Below are 22719 nucleotides of genomic sequence, written 5' to 3' on the forward strand. Positions count from 1 at the left end.
ATTAGTAGCTAGTAAAATACTGTGCAGAATTATACTCAGCCGAATTAAAGATGCAATTGATCAGGTACTGAGAGATGAACAAGCAGAAACTGCACTGACCAAATATCAACACTACGTACCATCATTGAACAATCAGTAGAATCGTAATCATCCCTCTACATCAACTTTGTCGATTTTGAAAGGGCATTCGATAGCGTCAACAGAGAAGGGCTGTGGCAACTGCTAAGGCATAATGGCATACCAACAAAAATTGTGAACATGATCAAGGTGTTGTATGAGGATTTCACAGTACATATGATACATGAATCATCATTCACCAACCCTTTCCATGTGAATACTGGTGTGAAACAAGGCTGCATACTCTCTCCTTCACTATTCTTGATAGCTATAGACTGGGTAGCAAAGCAAGCACTAGACACTACACCAAGAGGTATACAGTGGAACTTCGCACGAAGGTTAAAAGACCAAGATTTTGCAGATGATCTGGCTCTGTTATCTCACCGTTTGAAAGACATGAGAGACAAAACCACCTAACTCCATGAAACAGGTAAAAAACTAGGGCTTAAAATCAACATCAAGAAGACAAAAATTATGAAAGTAATGACCAGAAAAGGAAGAACAGTGTCAATTGAAGGGGAAGATATTGAAGGTAGATCAGTTTATTTTTTTAAGAAGCATCATGGATAGAACTGGTGGGACAGATGCAGACATCAGGACAAGAATAAGTAAAGCTCGACAAGCATTTGCTTTCCTGAAGCCAGTTTGGAAATCAACAGCATTACAGAAAACACCAAATCGTATTTTTAATACAAATGTTAAATCAGTCCTTCTTAATGGTGCAGAGACCTGGAGACTTACAGCAGGGGTACAACATCAAATCCAGGTTTTTATCAACAAATGCTTGCGCCAAATTTGTAAATTTTGGTGGCCAAAAACCATTAGTAACAAATGCTTATGGGAAATAACCAACCTGAAACCAGCAACTTAACAGCTAAAGAGGAGAACTTGGCAATAAATTGGGCATACTTTGAGGAAACCTGTGGGTACCATCACTAGACAGGCATTAGAATGGAATCCCCAAGGACATCGGAAACCGGGAAGACCATTTCACAGCTGGAGAAGATCAAGGCACACAGAACTGGGGGAAATTGGATATACCTGGACCGAAGCAAAAAGGATAGCCCAAAATAGAGTAAGATGGAAAGCGACTGTAGCAGCCCTATGTTCCACTGTTTGACTGTCCCTTTGATATCTTCCGTCCCTCTTTTTCCACAAGGAGCGAAGAGAATTAAGTCAAGTAAGTAAGTCAATCATACTTTATTGATAGTTTTCACATTTGTTAGCGCATACATCAAATACCGTTACCTTATCCCGGCCTCGTAAACCGTTAGTAGTATATAATCAATTTGGTTAGTACAATGTACTTGTTACTTTATTTAACTGTAATATATACATTTATAAATTATAGGATATCCATATAATACATTATAAATATAGAATTATCCATAAATCTGAATAGATAAGAAAAAAATAATAAATGATTAAAAAGCTTAGAAATTTTGAATTTTGTAAAAAGCAAAAATGAAAAAAAAATAATAAATAGGTTTTACTTACAGCATTCATATAACAGCTTACAGGATCTATTTATGCAAATATGTGCGTACAGTCAATAACTTAGAGGAACATAAATGTTGTTTAAAACATAGACAAAACCTCCAACATACATATATGTACAAAGGTGGTAATGTGGGTAAGGTAAAGAAATGTACATAAAAGATTTTTTGTATAAAAATTATTCTTACAAAATTGGTTGCTTGGGGTCCCAGCATATATATTGGCGAAAGGAAAAAGGGTTTCTGTTAAATCAATATATTCTTTTCTAGTGCCAGAGATTCTTTTTGATTCTCAAAAATTCCAAAAAGGTGTGCCAAACACGGCTAAGGTAATATATGCCTGGGATAAGAAAATCCTTAGTTTTTCATAAAGTTCAAAGTTTTGTATACAGGAAATTTATAAAAATGACGACATTATTGATATTCATGTCAACACCGAAGTGTTGACTACTGGGCCGGTGATACTCTCGGGGACGAAACGTCCACCAGCAGTGGCATCGACCCAGTGGTGTAAATAGATATCAAAGATACCAGGATTATAATTTAGTACGCCAGACGCGCGTTTCGTCTACATAAGACTCATCAGTGACGCTCAAATCAAAAATATTTATAAACCAAAACAAGTACAAAGTTGAAGAGCATTAAATTTACCTTATTTTCACAGAGCTATGGTCTGTAAAAATAGAATTTTGTAAGGTGTATTATTAAGTTTTTTAATCAAATGATTCCCTTTTATACCTAAATTCCCATAAAAAATTATCTATATCAAATGGAATTAATATTTGTGTTTGGCTATATACCCAATCACCAAGTTCAATCCATAAATCTAAAATTTTATGGAATGTCCAAAATATGTGCTCAATATCTTCAATAGCTTCACTACAGCAAATACTTTTATCTGATTGTTTTATCTTAATTTTAAATAAACATTCCTTTGTGCCTATGATTATGTGCACTATTCTGTATTGGAACCAAAGTTTATAGCTTTTTGTGGTGTTGAAAGACATATTATGCACTTTTTTCCAATCAAATATTTTGTTAAACTTAGAGACCATTTATCTTCACAACTAGATATAGGAAGATGTGGTGTCAGTACCAATGAGACAACTCTCCATCCAAATAACAATTTAAAAAGTAAACCATTATAGGTTAAAGTACGGCCTTCAACACGGAGCCTTGTCTCACACCGAACAACAAGCTATAAAGGGCCCCAAAATTACTAGTGTAAAACCATTCAAACGGGAAAACCAACGGTCTAATCTATATAAACAAAACGAGAAACGAGAAACACGTATATATTACATAAACAAACGACAACTACTGTACATCAGAATCCTGACTTAGGACAGGTGCAAACATTTGCAGCGGGATTAAACGTTTTAATGGATCCAACCCTTCTCCCTTTTTCTGAAACAATAGCATAACATCACAACATAGAAAAACATACAACAAAATATCAATTGGCAGACTTAACTCAATAAAAAAACGTATGATTACACAATGAACGAATAAATTTGATCTGCGATATCTGAATACAAATGCACAGTAAATTAAATATTAGAGACAAACATTCATGACCAAAAAGCTAACAAACAAATTCAAACACACTGAGAAATATTTAACCAATCAATGTTCACTTTAGAAAAAAAACCCGTTTTTTTATAATCTTGAAGTTTATACAAATGTTGTAAGAATAAGTGAAAAATTGAAGATATTACAAATAATCAAAGCTGGTGTACAGACAAGATCCATATAAATAAAAAAATAACAAAAAAGCATTATAAACAGTATCAACAGGTCGAATTAACAAGAAAATACGATTTGAGAGTACTCGCAGTTACTGACAGCTAGTTAAAAGCCAAAACCAATTAATAGTAAAAAATCATGCATCAGAGACTAACCCTTGTACTACTTTTTTCTAAGAAAACATTAAACATACCTTTTGACCCTTTTTTGACAAAAAAAATGTTCTTTATTATTTAGTAGAATTGGTTCATGAACTTTATAAAGATTTTCTAAAGAGATGTCATCTTTAAGATAATTTTGATATGATTTTATTGCTGATATTACTCCATTATAAACTAGAAAGTAATAATTATTTTTAGCATTGCTATAAAGACATAAATTTACCATCATTATCTGCCAGATCATTAACCAACAAGAGTAGTATTGCATGGTGTTTGTAATGCTAAAAAACAGGTGATTTAATTTTGAAATAATTAGTGTCTTGATAATTGTTATCTTTTCCACTGGAGTAAGTGTTTGTCTAGACCAAATATTGATTATATTAGGATAATAGTTCAAAGATTCCATTTCTTGCAAATTGACCGAAAATAGTGTAAATCTACATGAACCCCATGCCAATCCCCACTCTACACACATGGTGTCTTGACTTTTTAGCTCACCTGGCCCGAAGGTCCAGGTGAGCTTATGCCATCACTTGGCGTCCGTCGTCGTCCGTCGTCCATCGTCTGTCGTCATAAACTATTTTAAGAATCTTCTCCTCTGAAACTACTAGGCCAAATACTTCCAAACTTTAGCTGAATGTTTCTGAGGGTATCTAGTTTATAAATTGTATCCGAAGTTTTGATCTATCTACAAACATGGTCGCCATTGCTAAAAAAAGAACATAGGGGTCAAATGCAGTTTTGGCTTATATCTCAAAAACGAAAGCATTTAGAGCAAATCTGTAATGGGGGTAAAAATGTTCATTAGGTTAAGATCTATCCGCCCTGAAATTTTCAGATGAATCAAACAACCCATTGTTGGGTTGCTGCCACTAAATTGGTAATTTTAAGGACATTTAGCAGTTTTTGGTCATTATCTTGAATATTATTATAGATAAAGATAAACTGTAAACAGCAAAAATGATCAGCAAATAAGTTAATATGACCAAAATTGTCAATTGACCCCTTAAGGGGTTATTGTCCTTTAATGACAATTTTTCACAATTTGTTCATCATATTTGCTAACTTTAAAAAATCTTCTCCTCTTAAACTACACAACCAAATTCAACCAAACTTCAAATGAATGATTAGTAGGGTGTATAGAATAAAATTTGTGTTTTATTTTCTATTTCGTCAAAAAACATAGCCGTCATGGCTAAAAATAGAACACAGGGTAAAATGCAGTTTTTGGCTTATATCTCAAAACCTCCAGCATTTAGAGCAAATAAGACAAGAAGTTAAAGTATTTATTAGGTCAAGGTCTACCTGTCCTGAAATTTTCAGTCGAATTGGGTAACTGTTTTTTTTAGGTATAATGCCCCTGAATTGATGATTTTAAAGAAATTTTGCTAATTTTGGTTATTATCTATCTTGAATATAATTATAATACAGATAAACTGTAAAAAGCAAAAATATTTAGCAAAGTAAGATGTACAAATAAGTCAATTTGACCAAAATTGTCAATTGACCACTTAAGGAGATATTGCCCTTTAAAGACTTTTTTCACAATTTGTTCATCATGTTGACTTACTTTTAAAAAATCTTCTCCTTTGAAACTGCTGCATCAATTTCAGCCAAACTTAGGCTAAATGAGTTTCAGAGTATCTAGTATAAATTTTATATTTTATTTCCTTGTATGTCAAAAAACATAGCACCTATGGCTAAAATAGAACATAGGAGAAAATGATTTATTTTTTTTTGCTTTTGAAGAAAATAGGACGATTCAAAGAAAATTTAAATATATTTAAAAGCCAAAATAATTATTGATGAGATATTTAACCAAAAAATTAAGGTGAGCGATTCAGGCTCTTGAGAGCCTCTTGTTTTCTTCCCTATTCACACCACCTTTGTCTTGTCTAAGTTCATACGAGGATATTCATGTAATAGGCGGAGAGATGCATCAAGAGACTCTGGTGTGCCGTCAAGAATAATTGACGTGTCACCATCATATTGAAAGATCAAATATTCAGTTTCATCTATTTCAATTCCCTTTATTTCTTTATTTTTAAATCTAAACATCAACCCAACAATGTAAGATCTGTAAATTTGCTTTCGCAATTTTTTTGTTCTTTCCTCGCCAGGATTCGAACCCATGCTACTGTGATATTGTGACACCAAATCGCCTGCACTGCAGCCGTCCCGCTAGACCACACGACCACAAACATGGTTATTTTGTTGTCACAGCTAATAATATTTTTTCGTGGTGAATCCAGACTTGTTTTTACAGGACGTGTTATGGTATATCCGTGTCCGTCCGTCCCTTGGCACCATCTTACGGTATATATCTCAACTTGTACTATTCGCTCACGTATGTAACAATGTTTTAGATTTTAACGAGAGAAATTTATGTATAATTACTGAAAAATTATTACACCAGGGTTTTCGATATCACAAACTAGTCAAAACATTTACTAAATTTTATCATCGGTATAAGGACATCATTCGTGAATATACCTCAACATGCAGACTTCTTATACGTTCAGGTATTTCACATCCAATTTTTATGGAAATATTCTTTATAAAGCACAAAGGTGTCAGTATTCACCGCAGAAACTAACAAAATCTTTGAATAGACTTATTAAGAAGGGATATAGTTACGATACTGTTGTCAGATCATTAAAGATTGCACATTTTGGCGTTAATATTGATTCACTTAAAGGGTCTTTGCATCGGACCTATTCAAAAACCAGTTGTTGGCATGACACGGGTTACGTTCTTTTCATATATGTTATGATGGTATGATACCAAACCCCTAACGGGAAGCATTGTGTCTGATGTTCATATAATGGAATCATAATCTTTCAGTAAGATTAATTGAAGTCTGGAGCTGGCATGCCAGTTAACTGCTAGTAGTCTGTTGTTATTTATGTATTATTGTCATTTTGTTTATTTTCCTTGGTTACATCTTCTGACATCAGACTCGGACTTCTCTTAAACTGAATTTTAATGTGCGTTTACTTTTCTACATTGGCTAGAGGTAAAGGGGGAGGATTGAGATCTCATACATGTTAAACCCCGCCGCATTTTTGCGCCTGTCCCAAGTCAGGAGCCTCTGGCCTTTGCTAGTCTTGTATTATTTTAATTTTAGTTTCTAGTGTACAATTTGGAAATTAGTATGGCGTTCATTATCACTGAACTAGTATATATTTGTTTAGGGGCCAGCTGAAGGACGCCTCCGGGTGCTTGAATTTCTCGCTACATTGAAGACCTGTTGGTGACCTTCTGCGGTTGTTTTTTTCTATGGTCGAGTTGTTGTCTCTTTGACATATTCCCCATTTCCTTTCTTAATTTTATTTACAATGTCAGATATTTCAAAATTAATCTTTATTTGATTGTTCACATCATTGTTGATCGTTATACGCCAAAGAATTACTACTTTGTGCGCAGCCTCCATTCAAACGGATAACTCCATCTTAACGTCTTCTGATTCCTGCCATAAGTCGACTAATTTATATAAATGAACTTGGTCGAGTAGATTCTGAGGAAATTATTTTTGTAAAAAGTTAACGGACGACGAAGACGTTTAGCGACGAACGCCAGGTGATTGGAAAATATCTGACTTGACCCTTTTGGGCCAGATGAGCTAAAAGGGGGTGATTAACCAGACAATATTTTTAAAGTGTTTTTAGAAGTTTTCATTGACTTGTTTACATAGATTAAGGTAACCTCCCTTTAGTTTTCTCTAAAGCTTAGATAGTACATTGATAAATGATTTATAGGTTTCAGTGCAAGTGAGAACGGATATCGTTTTATATCAACGTAAGTAATTTGATTTTAGTATAATACGGCGAGTTTATTCTATTTGACAGAAATAACGAGAGCTGATATCAAACTGTATAACATTCTCACAAGTTGTTAAACCTATTTGTCAACGGCATAACTAATAGCCAATGCGATGCCGTAATATCATCTTATGATTCTGGATAAAAAATCAAATAAACTCACATTTCCATATCAATTTTTCGTATCACAATCTGTGCAGTGTGATACGAAATTTGTATATGTATGCAAGGTATAGATAATAAGCGACAACCATAAGAAAATGAAGTTTATTCTTTGAAAACGTAGCAGTTGTTTCTCAAAAACGCAGTAAGAAACCTACTGGACAGCAGAGAATAATCATAAAAGGTCTATGTAATAAGAAATAAGTCAGCCCCATTATCAAACTGATGAATGCATTGGTTTCGTGCCTTAAAAAGTATACATTTTTAAATCTTTCTTTTTTTGGTTTTTAAAAATTTAAAGGTAAAGGAAGTTTGTATAATCACTCGATAAAACACGGACGCATTCGAAAAAGCCCCCGACTGCTCTCGAAAAAAACCCGAACACATAGAAATGAATTTACTCTCAAAATGTCGTTTTTCAATGCATTAACAAGAATGTCTGTAATGTGTCTGTATACAACAGATATAAGGATGCCATGAATGTATTTCCATCGTTATTTGCATTGGTAGGCTTGGTATGTGTATAAAATGGCCTCATTATGTTTTATGGAATAAAAGAAGTGTAAAGCATAATTCAACTTTTTAAACAAAAAATAATCGCGGATTGATAGTATATTTTTATCTTAAAAGTCATATGAAACGAGTGACTGGTAAAAAATAATGTTTATCCAATTCTTGAACCAATGCATGTACATATCACTTACTTAGTCTGGTCTGCGCACGATTTTATTATTTTCGCTTCTTTTTTTCTTTGTCTGTTATGAGGTGAAAAAATGGCAGCTATTTAATTGTCGTGTTTTTAACCTTTACCAATTGTCACCTTATAGTAAATAGTCAACAAAGAAGCATGAATATTGAGCACGTGTTCAGGAAGCAATTCGCCGACATATTTTTCCGAATGCAAAGTGACCCTTCTCGGAAAAATCCGGTCATCGCAATACGCATAGATCTGTCATTAAAAGAAAAATTATCTGCATGGTTGTACACGGATTTTTACGAGAAGGGTCACTTTGCATTCGGAAAAATATGTCGGCGAATTGCTTCCTGTAAGCAAGCAACGAATAAAAAGTAACTTCTTCTAAATGTGGACAAATTAAAGAGTTTAATTCCGAAAAAAAATATGTACATAAGTTTTATTATGAAAACTATTCATTTAGTTATAATAAAAAAAAAAAACATATGCATTAGGTTGTTTTTATTAGTTTGATGTTTCGTATAACTTTAATTCAAAATAAAACTAAGAATGACAGTGATAAAATGAAACATGAAAGCAGAATAATATTCTTAACATATTTCAAGGAAATAAAAGATGATTTTATTATGACTTTGATTGTAGGTGAACCAAATGATGCTGGCAATGAAGACTGTGTAATAGCCAGTGATAGCAGTGATAGCAGTAAAAGTGGCTGGAATGATGAAATGTGTAGTGATCATTTCATATTTGTATGCCGGTGGCGTAAGTATTAGTTTTTTGTATGCCGGTGGCGTAAGTATTAGATTTAAGAAATAATTCATGGGGGCTTGAATATATCGTGATTTTACCACGGGTTGGCCCTTTATGACAAATATTTTACCCCGAGCGATAGCGAGGGGTAAAATATCGGCATAAAGGGACAACCCGTGGTAAAATCTAGATATATTCAAGCCCCCATGAATTATTTCGATTCCAATAGGACAAATACGGCAATTCTTTTGGATCGAAGCGCTCTAGGTGGAGGCAAATATTTGCCGTTCCCATAAATAAACGCACTATTAGATTGGCGTAAAAGAACGGAGCAAACAGAATTAGTGACATGCTTACACTATTAACAATAACGTATTTAGATAGTTTTGGATGAATTTAAACATGATTATTTAATTATATGTTTTATATGTTTAAAAAAACGCTTATATCCTATTTTAGCATCGTTTGTTTACGTTTCTTTGTTGTGATGATTTTCTGTTTCACAAGCATTTATTTTCCCGTAAATTACTTATATTCTGACGTCATTGTTCTATGACGTCGAGTCGCTCATTCATAAAAAAACATATGACGTGGGGGTACAATGGGAACAGCCCATGAAATATATTCATATTTTACCACGGGTGTGTACTCAAAGCGTTTGAAGGACGCCATTTTAGAATGTTTAATTCGTGTTCATAATTGAAATCCTATTTCTTCTTTCCACTAACAACTAAAAAAAAAAAACGTAATCCCCCCCCCTATTTTTGCTCTTACAACTATGAAATTACGTTTGTAAAAAAAAATAAAGAATAGAACATAACATATAGTGTAGAGTTCTCCTGTTTTAATGTGATAAAATAATATTTCAGATATTATTTTATTCGGAGCCTTGTTTTTATTTTTATGTATATCGATGCTATGTTTCTATTTATATGTATCTTGACATTCAATATAAACAATCTTGCTAAATGTTGATTCATTAAGTCATGCAGGGCCGTCAACTATATGTACGCAGTTGCCTCCTATTGCGGGCACACACAAATAAGAAATAAAAAAAAATGAGTAGAAAAAAATAGTTAAATTCATGCACTATTTTAATAGCTCTAGTTGTTAGTATAAACAACAAGATAAACCAGAGGTATACCGATGGAAAAAATTAAGTCTATTAAGGAGATTTGATCGAAATGTACAATAGAGCGAGCAATCAAACACGGGCAGTTCTATCCAAGTATAAAACACACTGTATCAGCTGGGTCTTCAAGAGGCCTTTAATTTTAAGTTTAAAAATCGTTTTCCCCAAACTAAGTAAACATTGCTTGTGAAGAATCGGAGGAAAACACGTAAAATATCTTACTTTACCGGCCCACGTAAGGTAGTTGTGTCCCTGAAAGAAAGTCAAAATAACTCGATTGGGACAGCCAAAAAAAGCCGGATACACCGCAAAAAAAAATGTTCAACTTCAAGAGGCAAAAATCGTTTTCCCCAAACTAAGTAAACATTGCTTCTGAAGAATCGGAGGAAAACACGAAAAAATATCTTACTTTACCGGCCCACGTAATGTTTCTCAGGTTTATAACTATTTTCACTATATTCCAGGCGCTTATTTGTCGAAACAAAACAACACTTTAACAAGTGGTGGATTATTGGGAGGAATATTTCATCAGTTTACAGAAAACGCACGAACGAATATCCTTTTCTGCATTAAATCGGTCCAAAAAAAATCCATAAAATACTCAACTGCATCCCCATTCAACCATTGTCCACCGGAGTAGCTAATACAATCAAATAAATATCAGAGCCACACACATAGCTAATTTTTCGATTTGGTCTGGTTATCATATAGATAAAAAAAAAAAAAAAGAGTTTAATTTATGCGAAAAGGTAAATACATGACGGTTTTCATATTGACGCGGTAATCATATATGCGATTCATTTTTGAACTTTTGCTGACTTCACTAGGTTTTAGGCTCATGTTTTAACCGTTACCTTGTGGAAAAGATAATCTTTTTACACAAAATTCATTAATAATGTATTTACACACATAGCTCATTGCCATTGGTATGCCCTTGTTATCTTCGAACGTGTCAAAAATATGGCACTACACAAAGAATCTTTTCTTAAACAACCCTCACAGAACTTAAATGTTTGCAGCAAATTTGCAGTAGTAAAAAAAAAGTCTGATGTTGTCCAGAGTTCTGTGTCGTTTTTAATCCTTAATTCTTTTTTTTGGTTCTATCTCATCAAGAACTGATATAAAAATATCTCTAAATATACACAAGGCAAATTTATATTTCTACACATTTATCATTTCTTACTGTTATTTCGATTTTTAGAAGATCTTATAAAGATTTGATTTAATTTTTACCACTTGAATTATGTTTTTTTTATAAATTTTTCTTAAACGGTTTGAAGGGTAGTGGTAACTCATACCAATATTCAAGACCTCTGGTTGGGTAACATTTTCTACAAGTTTATTACAATAGAATATGGGCAATAAGTAATCTACTAGTATATGTTATGGTAGTTGTTTTTCTATGGCCCCGCAACAAAGTTGTCGGAGCCTTATAGTTTTACCCTTGTCCATCATTCCGTCATTCAGCAACAAACAATTAAACAGACTTTTTTTTTCTAAACGCCTTCAGATATTGGGCTGATGTTTGGTATGTTAATTAACCATGATGAGTTACAGTTCAAGTTTAATGTTCCTCTCCGCTAATTTTGGCAGAAATTATGGACTTTTTATTATTCATTCTTTATTATAGAATTAAGGCCGTTAGTTTTCTCGTTTGAGTCTCGGTTATTGAATAGAAAGGTATATACTATGAAAATAAGAGCGCGTGGCTGTGCCCCAAGCTCTTATTTTCATAGTGTATACCTTTCTACACAATATACAATTTAGCACGTATTTACATCTTGAGTAATTCTGTAGTTAGTCTATTGGTATGTTTTGGCTGACAAGCTGTAGCTCATTTACATAGTTTTGTAAATCTACTCACTATCACCATTGTAAGATATTGACTTCAGAATGAAAGATTGTAGTTGCTGGTGTAAGTGTGCTTATTGGTATATTTGTATAAAGCTGTGTTTTACTATTCAGGATTAATTTCAAAACATATAGATAGTTTGCAGTGGCAGATCTCAAAAGAGGGTGGGGGAAAGGCTTATTTGGGGGATTATCAATGCTTTGAATAAGAACATACAGTTGAACCCCTCTCACTTTATTTTGGGTTGGAACCCCTTTAAAAATGAATGGATCTGCCCCTGGTATGTACCTATAGGTAGTCTAGTGAATAGTTTACATGCATGAAATATCTGTCACTGGACATTAAACAACCAATAATCAATCCATTCATGACGAGATATATTAAATTGCTTTTATTTCCCTTTACAAGGGTTCATGGTTCACTCTATTTTTGTGTACAAAGTAATTTATACATGGAAGATAATATAAATGATTACAATTTTAAATGGCATTGTACTCTAATCAAGTTATAATGAACTACAATGTATATTTGTTGCTCTCTATTTAATTAAAAGAAACTTTTAATTGTCAAAAACATTTTTTGATCCAAAGATTAAATAGTAAGATGTTTAAAAATTAATTTGAAAATTAATTGCACACTATTTAGTTTAATTTGGAACACAACATTTTTTTCAAAATAGCCAGTAGCAATTTGTATTTCAATATCTTGATTACGATACAACGAAATCTTACCCTTGTGGTCATTCATGCGTAGTTACTTAGTACACGAAAAAGTATGTACTATGAAAGTTAGAATACAAATTCAAGCAATTTGATTGGATGAAAAGTTGCAAGTATGTGCTAAATTGTTTTACATTGTCATATCGGGGCCTTTTATAGCTGACTATGCGGTATGGAATTTGCTCATTGTTGAAGGCCGTACGGTGACCTATAGTTGTTATTCAGTTTTTTAATCATTTTTCTATACAAATAAGGCCATTAGTTTTCTCGCTTGAATTGTTTTACATTGTTATATCGGAGCCTTTTATAGCTGACTATTTACGATATGGGCTTTGCTCATTGTTGAAGGCCATACGGTGACCTATAGTTGCTAATGTCTGTGTCATTTTGGTCTATTGTGGATAGTTGTCTCATTGGCAATCATACCACATCTTCTTTTTTATATTTAGATGTAGATAAATTTTTGAAATCACATTAATACGGACCTTTTTTTCTAAACGTCTTCAGATATGGTATGTGAGTTAACCATGATGCTTTACAGATCAAGTTTAAGTTCTGTTCTGCTCCGCTAATTTTGGCCGAAATAACGGGATTTTGGAGGAATTTTGGTCCTCAATACCCCTGTACTTTGTACTTTATTTGGCCTTTTTATCTTTTTTGGTTTCAAGCATCACTGATGAGTCTTTTGTAGACGAAACTCGTGTCTGGCGTATATACAAAATTTAGTTCTGGGTATCTATGATGAGTTTATTTGGACTTAATAAATTGTTGAAAAGTCATACGAACTGTTTTCTAAATGCTGTCACATGTTGGACTGATTTGTGGTTTGTGAGTTAATCATGATGCGTTACTGATCAAGATAAAGTTTCCATCTGCTCCGCTAATTTAGCCGAAATTACGAGCCCTGGACTTTGATAAACTGTTGAAAACACTGTTATATGGACTTTTTTTCTAAACGCCTTCAGATATTGGACTGATTTTTTGTATACGAGTTAACCATGATTTGTTACAAGTTTCGTTCCGGTCCGGCGGAATTACGGCCTTTGGATTATGATAAATTGTTGAAAATCACAGCTATACTGACTTTTTTCTTAACGCCTTCAGATATTCGATTGATTTTTGGAATGTGACTTAACACTGATGAGTTACAGATCAAGTTTAAGTTTTTTCCGCTCCGTAATTTTTTGCTGAAATTACAGGCTTTTGACTTTGATAGATTGATGAAAATCACAGTTATGCGGACTTTTTTTCTAAACGCCATTACATTTTGGGCTGATTTTTGGTATGTCAGTTAACCACGATGAGTTACAGATCAAGTTTGAGTTATGTTCCGCTCTGCTGATTTTTACCGACATTGTTGAAAATCACAATTATACGGACTTTTTTCTATACGCCTTCATATTTTGAGCTGATATTCGAGACTGCAATCATGGTTATGTCCACATGTGTTGTTGAAATTGCAGATTTTTCAACTTTTTGAGACGGAGTCATTCGTGTCGTTTCGATACATCTAGTTTATAATCTGATTTAGATTTTAAAATTTTGATTCATTATGAAAGTCTTTTTTTATAATAATGATATTTTATTTATTACTCAAATGTTTATATCACTAAGAAAAACAGATACATTGACACTCATAAAAATCGTGTCAAGATTCTTCGGAATGGTTATGACATATATTTGTAATTCTTGATCACGGATTATAACTGGTATCATTAATTATTGGTGCATCAAATTTGTGGCAATTAATGCAAAACATGTATAATAATCTATGACAACCAATTTAATGCGTTATCATGTAAATTCAAATTCTGTAGATTCATTATCCTTATTTAAATACGTGTTAACGAATTATCTTTGGGGATAAAGAATTATACAATTCTTGATTACAATTTGAATCGTGACTGCCTTTTTAATTTGGGATTTCTATTTCAACTTATCTTTTTAGGAGGTCCTAAATGGAATAGTAATGTGTTTTGTTATAACATGGACAATTTGAAAAAGAAATATTACATTTACCTCCATTTATCAAAAGAAACAACTGTTTAAAATACTGCAACATACCTATATATCTTCTTAACTTGCAGCTATATGTGGCGGTCGGACAATTCAAAATGATGCATGCAATGTAAGAGAATCCTATGATAAAATTACCTACAGAGGTGATTATACACGGAATAGCGGCGATGGAAAATGTACTTCACCAGGAACATGTGAATCTTGCAAAGATGGATTTTTCGCCAATGGTGGCTATTGTACAAGTATGTTTTACTTTAATAATAATGTTGGCACAACGAATTTCCAGCACAATATATTCCAAAAAATAATGTCCGTACGTTTCAGTGAAGTTTTAGTCTACATGTATAAAGTGGATGATAGATTAATACAGACAAAAAACGTCTGATTTTCACATTTGTATATATGATTATGATCTTTTGAAAACCATCAAAATCACCAGCCCAGTAGTCAACACTTCGGTATTGACATGAAAATCAATTATATGTATTTAATTTATGATTTATCTGTTTGAAAATGTATGACTTATTCGAAATAATAACGATTTTCTCATCCCAGGCATAGATTACCATAGCCGTATTGTGCACAACTTTTTTGGAATTTGGGTTTATCAATGCTCCTCAACTTTCAAATTGTTTGGTTTTCTAACTTTTTTTGATCGGATCGTCACTGATGGGTCTATGTAGACGAAACGCGCGTATGGCGTATTAGATGATTAGCCTGATATCTTTGATAACTATTCAATATCACCCCGAAAATAATCAATTCTTTCACTTTATTAACACATTGACTTTGTCCATATTGAAACAAACATAAGTAACACTTGACAGCTGAATATGTTAGATCTGAAAATGTAAAATCTGATTTAGTTGCCCGTCGTGAAATTTAAGAAAAACTATAATCTATAACAGTTTTTTGTTAGAACGTTTAGCTTATTAAAGCAGATTATCACACTCTAAAATTTAAGGTTATATGTTTATATAAAAAAAAAAATATGTCAAAAGTATGGCGTCATATTACAATTTTTTGGATTTAAACTACTCAGATATGATACATATTCCTGTTTTGTAAGATAAGTTTATGTTATGATTATTGGTTACATAGTAAGCTAGTGACCTAATACGATATATATATATGGGGTTAGAAAACTCCATATTGGGTGAAAGCAAAGCTCAAATCCCGATATGGAATTTACCTTCCAAATATATATCGTTTTAGGTTACTAGCACACTATGGTACGAATTTATGTTATCGACTATCTTAACATTTTGTATTAAACTAGTGGCATATACAAATGATCAATTCTTTAATACCGTTATTATTAAGAACCTAAATCCATTTGGTCTACACAAAAACAAATGCCAATAATAACAACTGCTTTACATGTGTTTTATGAATTTAATTTAACCGTTTGTTAATTTTATAGTCTGTTCAATCGTTTAAGATTTTCCCTCAACATCGTGTTGTTTGTAAAAGTGGACGTAACACCACTACTACACCCTGTATAACCCCGATACAGATGAATCCGGACTTTGACGCGTTCGAATCGAACACACCATGTTCCACTGAGTTCAGACATAAAGAATTGGTACTTTTAAAGAAAATCCAGTATATATTCTTCGGATAATTTGAGCAAATATATTCTTTGCCATAATACTCATTACTTACTAAAAGGTTTTTCAAATATCTGACATTTCTATACACAAACGACGATATCAATGATAAAACGTGCTTTGTATTTTCAAATATTCAAAACATAATGAATCTCGTGCCACATAGTTTTTCAAACATACATTTTTGAAAATTTCATAGTTTAAATTAACAAACTTATAAAGATCGTAGGTTTATGTTGTATCTAGAAACAAACAAATACACGTTTTCAAGTGGCTTTATTTTCATGTTGTGTACCGCTTTGTTGTCATTACACTTTTTTACACTGTACGCTTCGTTGCGACAATATTGCGTTTGTGAAAGAATTTTGCATGTATTAAATAATGATTTGATAAGATTTTAACCAATATACATGTTTAAAAAAAAATTACCACTAAAACATACAGGCAGCAACCCATAATATCCGTTGTACGGTCAAAACACTCTCGGAGTTACATGTATGTTGTACATTTAAAAAAAATCCTTATGTATACGAAAGCAGGTGACGAAAGTGTAAATTGGTAGGACAATATAATTACTCGACAGATGCAAATATCATAGGCTGAGCGTAAGCAGATAAACAAGTCCGATTTATAATTTGATAGCATTTTTGAAAGTGTTTACCATACGACATTCAATGTATGGTTACAGCACTGTCCCAGGTTAGGGGGTATCATGGAATGGAAGTTCCTTTATAATATAAGTTCCAAAAGGAAAAATAAATGGTTTTGAATATTTTTTCCAACAGGAATAGTTATTATTACAATGTTTATAACAAAGTTTTCATTGGAACTTCTGTTAGATGGAACAAATATATGTTGACAGATTATTCGCTAACATGTTTAATCCCGCCATATTCTGTATGTGCATGTCCGAAGTCAGGAACATGTAATACAGTGATTATATATTTTTGTCTACCATTTTGTGCACAAATTAGACCGCATTTTTTCTCGTTTGAATTGTTTTACATTTGTCATATCGATGTGTTTTAAAGCTGACTATGTGATATGGACTTTTCTCATTATTGAAGGCCATACCGTGACCATTAATAATTGTTAATTTTTGTGTCGTGTGATCTTTTGTGAAGAGTTGTCTCAATACCACATCGTCTTTTTGATATAGACAGCAATCAAAAACAATCAATGAATTATAGGCGTTTGGCCTGAATCTTAAAGGCGGGTTCAAGGGGTCATGGATTACAATAGAGTTGTACATTAAGGCTAAATAATAATATGTGTATACAATAAAGATGTAACTTATACAGTTAATCTCTCAAGGCATACTGTTCAATCATACACTGTAGTGAGTGTGGTGCACTTTTTACACGAGACATTGGATCTTATATTCCCATTCGGACCAGACATGACTGCGTACTTTTACGTCCCACAGACTTAAAGGGGTGACCAACTTCAACCAGGTTTTACTACTGGTCGGGAAAAGACCAAAGTGACCATATCTACTAGTAAATTACTCACTCATCCTAGGCCTTTACCAAATTCTTTCATAGATTAAAAAAAAATGGCTACAATGTAGAAAGTTTTTGCTGTACCTATAAAATCAGAACATCACCTAACATTTTTAGAAATATATGCACACTTATAAGACCTCGTAAGATCGTACATTCTCTCGATACTGTTTACTTATATTTGACATTGCATAAGTTCATGTGTTTTATTACGTCTTTACAATATACTGACAGATTCTGTAGTGTTGAATACCATGATTTACCTCTTAGTTGTAATTGTCTGTGAGTTAAATATAAGCTACTAAAATTACTCTTTTGTCGATATTTTATGAATATGTTTTTTGTGCCTTGTACCGACATTTTGGGTTGAGTCAATTGCAACTGTACGGGTTTTTTTTTGTATCATGTTGTGCTGTTACACCAGTGTCCCAGGTTAAGGAGAGGGTTGAGGGCTCACGGGTTAAATCCCGCATTATTTTTGTGTCTGTCCAACGTCAGGCGCCTGTAGTACATTGGTTGTATAGATCTATCATATTTTTTTCTGTAAATGAATAATTCATAAGTTATAAATATATCACTGTTAGTTTTCCCGTTTTTTAAATTTTTCATATATTTTTTTTTATATCGGGGCCTTTTATAGCCGACAATACGGTTTTCCTCATTGTTGAATGTTGTACGTTGGACTATAACAATTGCTTCATACACACACTCCATTTTTAACTTTGATGGAAAGTTGTCTTACCTGCCATCACACCACATCTACAAATTTTATATGTAAAAAAACACCCCAAAAAACAAGAAAGAAAAAAAACAGTAAAACAGTTGGACTGCCATCTAAGGCATTTGGCAAACTAGGTTCAACGAGCTGATATGGCTGCTTTTTTGGGGCGAATTTGGAACAACATCGGCATTTAGAAGAGCCTCTAATTGTGAAAAGTACGAGTCATCAAAGTTGTATTGGCTGTGCTACTATACTTTTTGAAACTTTATTTGCTCTAAAATATATTTGTTAACAGTCTATTTCATCTGGAATAACGTTGAAATTTTTGTCGGATGTACGCTGGTTTAAAAATGCAATTTTGGCTTTAAATGACTTTTGTTTTATGTTCAACAACTTTGATTAAGTTAACAAATAAAAAATTACAATACAATATAGGAAAAGGGTCGCCGATGCCATCTCGAATACCTTAATAAGAAAGTGCTTTGTGACGGTTTTTGTCAACGAACTGTACAGTGATTAATTAAAAACTCACCACGAACTCGACACATTTGGAGGAACGAACAATACAGTTAGACAAAAATTATTAAGTATGATATTGTGTTTATTATAAGTTCTAGGGAACATTTGAAGGCACGTAGTACATTGTAATCCAACGTATAGTTTTATATTAAATTAAATGCTTAATGTATTAATACGCAAAGGTGTATGCACGAAAAGATATTCAGCATTATTTATCGCATAAAACGTATGAATTTGCACCATGCCCGTGCGTTTTGCATCTAGCAGTTTTTTAGGACGGTCTATGCAATATCTAATACTTACAACAATCGTATAATTGAATAAATAAACTAACAAGCACATTGACATATTTATATATACACAAATAAGATCGAGAGAGGCATTCGAAATTGTTGTCATCCAAAATGTTGTCCCGATTATTACGGGGCGCCGAATGGGACTCTTGTGGTTTTGTACTCAAAATTGAATTTTGTACGGACAAAAGTGACTTTTTTTCAACAAAAATGAGTTCAGTTTAACAAAATTTGTATCATACTACAAATTTGAAATTTTGTCATACAAAATTATCTATCAGCGGACAAAAGTCACTTTTGTCATGACAAAATTCATTTTTGTTACACAGACTTGACTTTTGTTACCTAATTTGAAAATTGAGCGACAAAAGTCAATTTTGTATATAAATTAGTTTAGTTTGGTTTCTGTGAACTAATTTGCATACAAAATCGACTTTTGTTACACAAAATTGACTTTTGTTACACAAAATTGACTTTTGTCTCAACAAAATTGACAAAATTGACTTTTGTCTCAACAAAATTGACAAAATTGAATTTTGTCTCAACAAAATTAACAAAATTGACTTTTGTCTCAACAAAATTTACAAAATTGACTTTTGTCTCAACAAAATTAACAAAATTGAATTTTGTCTCAACAAAAATGACAAAATTGAATTTTGTCTCAACAAAAATGACAAAATTGAATTTTGTCTCACAAAAGTCAATTTTGTCTCACAAAAGTCAATTTTGTCTCACAAAAGTCAATTTTGTCTCACAAAAGTTAATTTTGTTTCACAAAAGTCAATTTTGTCTCACAAAATTGAATCTTACCGTACACAATTGACTTTTGTGATTTAATTTCCATATCAGGTAACAAAAGTCAATTTTGTATGCAAACAAATATGTTTATATTTGCATACCTTTAAGACAAAATTGACTTTTGTCATGACAAATATGAATTTTGTCTACAAAAATGAATTTTGTCATGACAAAAATGAATTTTGTCTACACAAATGAATTTTGTCATCACAAAATTGAAGTTCTCACAAAACACATAGTTTTGTAAGACAAAAATGATTTTGTTATGACAGAATTGAATTTTGTACAAAACCACAAGAGTCCCATTCGGCGCCCCGTAATTATCGCTTCGAACGCGTCAACATCCGGATACATTTGTATCGGGGTTATACGGAAATAAGCCCCGCCTACTAATCTTATATGGATTATACACGGTCTCCCCTTACATAAGAGCAAATCCTAAATCTTCATATATATGTTTTATGTTGCTGTTGAATTTTGACTAAAGATGGAAAACGGGACATTCCTTTACTTTTAAATGGATACTGAAATGTGTCATTACAAACAGCGTTATATTGCTGGTTCTGCAAAATGCTCCACATAACCTTTATCCAAACTAGTATGATCAATTTTTCCACATGTAAGGTAATTCCACGCCGAGCGTCTGTAATACTGTAAAAATATCTATCTAGGAGTTATATGAATTAAATGTATACATTAGAAAGAAATTTCAGTTATTTACTCTTGTATTTTTATAAAAAATATTTTCAAACAAAGCTTGATCTAAAACTGATTCATCGCTTTTGTTGAATATAACAAATTCCTTGATTGCGTGCTTTTGGTTTCATTGAAGCTTATTAACTAAAGCAAAAGTTGATGACATTTCTTTGAAATTTTTATAGAACTTATTTACAAATTTGTTGACCGTTGTGGAATATTATTTTTAAAAATTAAGGATGTATTCTTTTGACTTTTCAGTCTCGTTCAGTCTCGTTGAAATCTCGTTCTTGAATCATTTCCAAAACTTTAAAAATATTATAATCAAACACGAATCTGTGAAAAAATTGTGTATGTACAATGGATGTTTTTTTAATAATCCAGTTTTCAAATTTTACGACCAATCAAGTCGGTATTTTTAGCCAAAATTTTGAGAAAATGGGTGAGGGATACAAAAATTGATTTTACTAGAATCATGTACATCCCATATACATGATATAATTTTGGTCTTTGTAATTTCTTAGACATCTATTTTTTCAATCATTTATAAAAAAAAAGTTGAAATAATATGCATTTTGTTCTTAAAATTGAAAAAAATTACAAAAATACAAAATTGACAGCATGGTAAATTTTTTTACAAAAAAAACGTCAAAATATGATAAAACTTTCTTATATTAACACCTACCTGTAGTTTTTGTTAGTAAAATAGGTAAAGATCGATGAAAAATGGGAAAATCATCAAAATTGGGCATTTTCAAAGGGCCGTAGCGAAGAAGTGTACCACCATATGATTTTCTCTTCGCTAATTATTTTGTTACAGTCTTACAGAGGTGTACATGCTTAACACGAATATCTTATAATTGTGGATACCACAATCCCATCTGTTTTTTTTTAATCAAGTTCTTCTTTTAAATACACAACGCGACGGTAGTATAAAAAGGCAGAATGTACATTTACTCTTTTTCTCGGGAATATGCTATTAAAAATTAATTATCAACTCTTTGTATTGAACATTTTGTGAAAAAATAAGGAGTGGCAATTTTTACATTTCGTATCTTTATGTTCATTGATAAAAAAAATAATATGTTCTCGTCGAGTGCACTGTTTGAAGGTCATTTAAGTAACTGTACATATGCATTGGCGTACTTCTATCAATACACATTCAAAAAAATTAAACAATTTGAACGTAAACTAATGGAAACCTAATCTAATCAAACTGCCTAAGGTTCTTTTAACCTATTGAGCATATTGAACAAGCTATACTGAAATTGTTCTATGGTTATGGTTAATTCAGAGCATGTAATATTTTGCAACATTTTATATTATTCTACTTTTATTAAAGTTTGTCCAACGATTGACCACTGCAACCATAGGCGATGCAGTGGATACCATGACAACCACTGTGTATACTGTGAAGGATCGTTAAAGCCTATGGAACATTGGGAAGCATATACTTTATCGTCTGATAACAGGAAATGTAATAGTTAGTATATATATTATACTTATAGATAAAAGAAGGGGTTCAATTTTGTTTAAATGTAAATACCTTTAAAGCTTACACTGTTGGCCTTCAATAGTTTTCTTCTACAAATTGTGAATTGGGTGGAGAGTTGTCTCATTGGCACTACATGTAATACCACATATTCTTATATCTACATTTGGCGAGTTAACTGTATTAGTATTGTAAATAAATGTCTTTTTCAAACATATTTTTTTTTAAATTGTCTTCTATGTCCGCAATAATTTCAGAGGCTTGTTCATGGAGATCTGACAGTACTAGATGCTATCCTGGGTCATGTGATGGACAACTGGCATCAAAATGCAAATGTACAAAAGGTTTTTCGGGAAGTCAGTGTGTTGAAAGTAAGAATTGATAAATTGTATCTTAATTCTTAAAGCGTTGTAACGTGT

At 32.4% G+C, this 22719-nt stretch overlaps 1 protein-coding gene across 1 annotated transcript in view; it reads left to right on the plus strand.

The window, feature by feature from the left end:
• Positions 1–679: 679 nt before the first annotated feature.
• Positions 680–22719, plus strand: part of LOC134684589 (uncharacterized) — an 85635-nt gene continuing 63595 nt past the window's right edge. Inside the window, exons 1-5 of the mRNA XM_063543886.1 lie at positions 680–797; positions 8840–8959; positions 14738–14911; positions 22151–22291; positions 22558–22671. Of these exons, the coding sequence (XP_063399956.1) occupies positions 680–797; positions 8840–8959; positions 14738–14911; positions 22151–22291; positions 22558–22671 (667 nt within the window). The remainder of the gene's footprint in view (positions 798–8839; positions 8960–14737; positions 14912–22150; positions 22292–22557; positions 22672–22719) is intronic.

This window comes from Mytilus trossulus, chromosome 9 (genome assembly GCF_036588685.1).
Source record: "Mytilus trossulus isolate FHL-02 chromosome 9, PNRI_Mtr1.1.1.hap1, whole genome shotgun sequence".
Taxonomy (NCBI): Eukaryota; Metazoa; Mollusca; class Bivalvia; order Mytilida; family Mytilidae; genus Mytilus; species Mytilus trossulus.